At 35.6% G+C, this 3,384-nt stretch overlaps 1 protein-coding gene across 3 annotated transcripts; it reads left to right on the forward strand.

Moving 5' to 3' along the window:
- Nucleotides 1–310: 310 nt before the first annotated feature.
- Nucleotides 311–3,125, forward strand: LOC129951251 (prohibitin-2). Of its 3 annotated transcripts, none has more exons than XM_056063333.1 (6): nucleotides 311–471; nucleotides 535–686; nucleotides 1,020–1,366; nucleotides 1,432–1,743; nucleotides 1,818–1,917; nucleotides 2,848–3,125. In XM_056063333.1, exons 2-6 carry the CDS (start codon nucleotides 554–556, stop codon nucleotides 2,949–2,951), a joined length of 996 nt encoding a protein of 331 aa, XP_055919308.1. In that variant the 5' UTR covers nucleotides 311–471; nucleotides 535–553; the 3' UTR covers nucleotides 2,952–3,125. The 3 variants fall into 3 exon arrangements, with proteins under 3 accessions (XP_055919308.1, XP_055919309.1, XP_055919310.1); XM_056063334.1 differs by lacking the exon at nucleotides 2,848–3,125 and adding an exon at nucleotides 2,108–2,716; XM_056063335.1 differs by lacking the exon at nucleotides 2,848–3,125 and having other exon boundaries at nucleotides 1,818–2,716.
- The last annotated feature ends 259 nt before the right edge of the window (nucleotides 3,126–3,384 follow it).

Consider the following 3,384-nt stretch of genomic DNA (forward strand, 5'->3'; position numbering starts at 1 on the left):
ATCAATTGTATCACAAACATGATGTGCCGAAAGGAAACGTTAAGTACACACAGTTTCATTTTACGGACCCTTGAATTGACCTATAAGTTCGTGTGATTTAACGCCCCTTGTCTATTTTCTATGGGAATACGAGAAGTCACTTGTTTGCGCTCAAAAGCCCGAATGGCTATGAAATTGTCTATGATGACGTTTAATTTATTTATTTTCAATTTAAATGTAGTCCGCACCTTATTTTCCATAAAATCAATTCTTCTTCCCATCCAGATGGCGCTTTGACAACAAAAAAGAAATACCCTCCATAAACTTCATCGCATCTCGATGAATGTCATTTTTCAGATTCTTGATCTATCAAAAAATCTCTTCTCTATTAAAAAAAAGGTTAAAGTCCCGTGCGGTGAATTCGTCGTTTCTTTAATTTTTTAATTTCTTTCGCGATTGTTTCATCAATATTTGCATTTATTCACCATCTCTGTAAGTAATATACTTAAAATATAATAAATACAAATAAATAAAGTGAAATTCTTCCCGTTTTAGTTGATTCGTGAAAGAAAACATGGCACAAAGTAAATTAAATGATTTAGCTGGTAAATTGGGTAAAGGAGGACCTCCTGGATTAACTACAGGCTTGAAGGTCATTGCTGCCTTAGGAGCTGCTGCCTATGGAGTCTCCCAATCGCTATACACAGGTAATTTCATTCGAGAACAGAAAAAAAGAAAGAAAACTCCGACGAGGTGTGACATAACCTCAAAACATTTTTCGATGCATGATGGAATTTTGTGAAAGAATCATGAAATGTTTTTTTTTTTTGGTTTTATGATGAAATTCAAAATGTATATGTAACACTCTGATTGAGAGATCCTTTGCCATAATCTACTTTGAATCTTAAAATCTAAAATCCAAAGCCGGGTACCTTCCAAGAGAAGGCAAGTGAGTTGCATAACAACTTCCCTTGACTTCTTCTGCGCTGCGCTGTTTGTGAAAACAAAATTGTGAATCTTGTTTTTCATTCCGATTTCAGTTGATGGTGGTCATCGGGCTATCATCTTCAGCCGCTTGGGTGGCATCCAAAGCGATATCTACTCCGAGGGTTTGCATTTCCGAATTCCATGGTTCCAATACCCAATCATCTATGACATCCGCTCCAGGCCCAGGAAGATTTCATCACCCACGGGATCCAAGGACTTGCAGATGATCAACATCTCCCTGCGTGTGTTGTCGCGCCCAGACTCCCTCCGTCTGCCAATCATGCATCGCCAATTGGGTTTGGACTACGACGAGAAAGTCCTGCCATCGATTTGCAATGAAGTCCTCAAGAGTGTCGTTGCCAAGTTCAATGCTTCCCAATTGATTACACAACGTGCTCAGGTAAGCAATTATCTCCTTTCATTTGGCTCTGAGATGTTAATGACAATCTTTTGTGGTGGCTGTAGGTTTCCCTGTTGATTCGCAAGGAACTAGTTGAACGTGCCCGTGACTTCAACATCATCCTGGACGATGTCTCCCTCACCGAATTGAGCTTCGGCAAGGAATACACAGCCGCCGTGGAAGCCAAACAAGTCGCCCAACAGGAAGCCCAACGAGCTGTGTTCTTCGTCGAACGTGCCAAGCAAGAGAAACAACAGAAGATCGTTCAGGCCGAGGGAGAAGCCGAAGCCGCTAAGATGTTGGGTCTTGCTGTCAAACAGAATCCAGCCTATTTGAAATTGAGGAAAATCCGTGGTGCTCAAAGCATAGCTAGAACCGTAAGATCTTTTTAAAAGCTTTTTCAAAAGAAACAACAATTTCAATTTGATTGTTTTCTTTTTATTTGTTTTAGATTGCCGGCTCACAAAACAAGGTCTACCTCTCAGCCAGCAGTCTTATGCTCGACATTCAAGATCCAGGCTTCGATGACATGACTGAAAAAGTTTACAAAAGTAAATAGATTTCTACAACTCTAATCTTATCCTTTATTTTTCCATCTAAAGCTTTCCATTGCTTCTTCGCGAATCAATAAATAAAAACATAACATAACTTTTTAGTGAGAAACTCATTTTAAAGTAATATTGTTTTTATATTCTTCTCATTTTTTTTTCTCTTCCCGTTTTGTGACTTTTTGGAATTTAGCCATCGAACTGGATTAAATATTAAAGACATTGAAATTTGGAAAGCTTTAACTTAAAGAAGAATTCAAAAAAAGAAAATTCACAAGAAAATATGTTAAATTTAGTTTTTAAGCAAACAAAACAAAACAACACCCAAAGGGACATTTGCTTTCCTTTTAAAAAACAAACAAAAAACCAAAATTGTTTCTTATTTTTTATTCATATTATTAATACAAAAGCCGTTATTTTGGTTGCATTTTATTGTATTGTATTTGAATTTATTTTGTTTAGTTTTTCACGAATTGTATGTGGAATGCATCATACCTTTTATCCTGCGAGCATTAGTTTTAGTTTTTACTATGTAAAATTTATGTTTTGTTGTTTTTCTTTTTAAATTGGAAAATATCTCCACTCTTTTAAGAGATTTTGGGATGTCTATAAGTTTTAAACAAAAGCTTGCATTTTTACTTATTTCGCGCGGTTTAGCATGAGACATCCATGACTTCTCGAAGAGGAGGAGAATTTTCCTTAAAAAGAGAAACAAAAATAACGCAGCATTTCAATTTTGTGAAAAACGATTTTTTCATTTTATTTTAAATAAAACGGCAATAAATAATGAAAAGAAATTAAATTGAGAGTTTTATTTGAGTTGTGGAGGATGAGGAATAAACGAGAGGAGGGGAGTCATTCCATTGGATTCGTGGAAAACCAAACAAAAACCAAAAAACATTCATAATTCATTGTTTGTGCTTTCTTTTGTAGTAGCCGAAATGGAATGGTTTGGCCTTACATCGAAATCAAAGAACGATATTCCATCGAAGATTTTAACTGTGGCAGCTTTGGAAACAGCCGATCGAATTGTATAAAAATGGAAAAGAAACAAGATGACTCGCCATTCAATTGCATAAAAATGCTATACGTTCAAATTTAATTCTTCTTGTACCTAATATGCCTTAAATTTTCATTTTTTTAGTTGTTAGTTTAATATTTTTATATCATTAGTGCAATAAACGAATACGAAATGTTTATATAAATTTCAATTTTATTGCGAAGTGTTTTGGTGAATTTCGTGGATCAAATTTCCCGCAACCATTGTTTCACCATTTTTCCTTGTAAGCTCAAAATGTGCGCATTAAATTGGAAGCCAAGGTTCAAGGTTTCAAACTGACCATAGTTTTCCACCTAATGTTAATAAACATTTAAATTTTTGTGGTTTAGACCTCCCACAAAAAAGTCCAGTCTGTTAAATCGCATTATGTTGGTGGCCAGTTGATATCGCCACGACCAGAAATTACGAGA

This window comes from Eupeodes corollae, chromosome 3 (genome assembly GCF_945859685.1).
Source record: "Eupeodes corollae chromosome 3, idEupCoro1.1, whole genome shotgun sequence".
Lineage (NCBI taxonomy): Eukaryota > Metazoa > Arthropoda > Insecta > Diptera > Syrphidae > Eupeodes > Eupeodes corollae.

Coding starts and splice junctions, on each gene's coding strand:
- LOC129951251 (XM_056063333.1), top strand. CDS start 554: ATGGCACAAAGTAAATTAAATGATTTAGCTGGTAAATTGGGTAAAGGA. Junction 687..1,019: donor CTCCCAATCGCTATACACAG/GTAATTTCATTC, acceptor TTCCGATTTCAG/TTGATGGTGGTCATCGGGCT. Junction 1,918..2,847: donor GACTGAAAAAGTTTACAAAA/GTAAATAGATTT, acceptor TTTCTTTTGTAG/TAGCCGAAATGGAATGGTTT.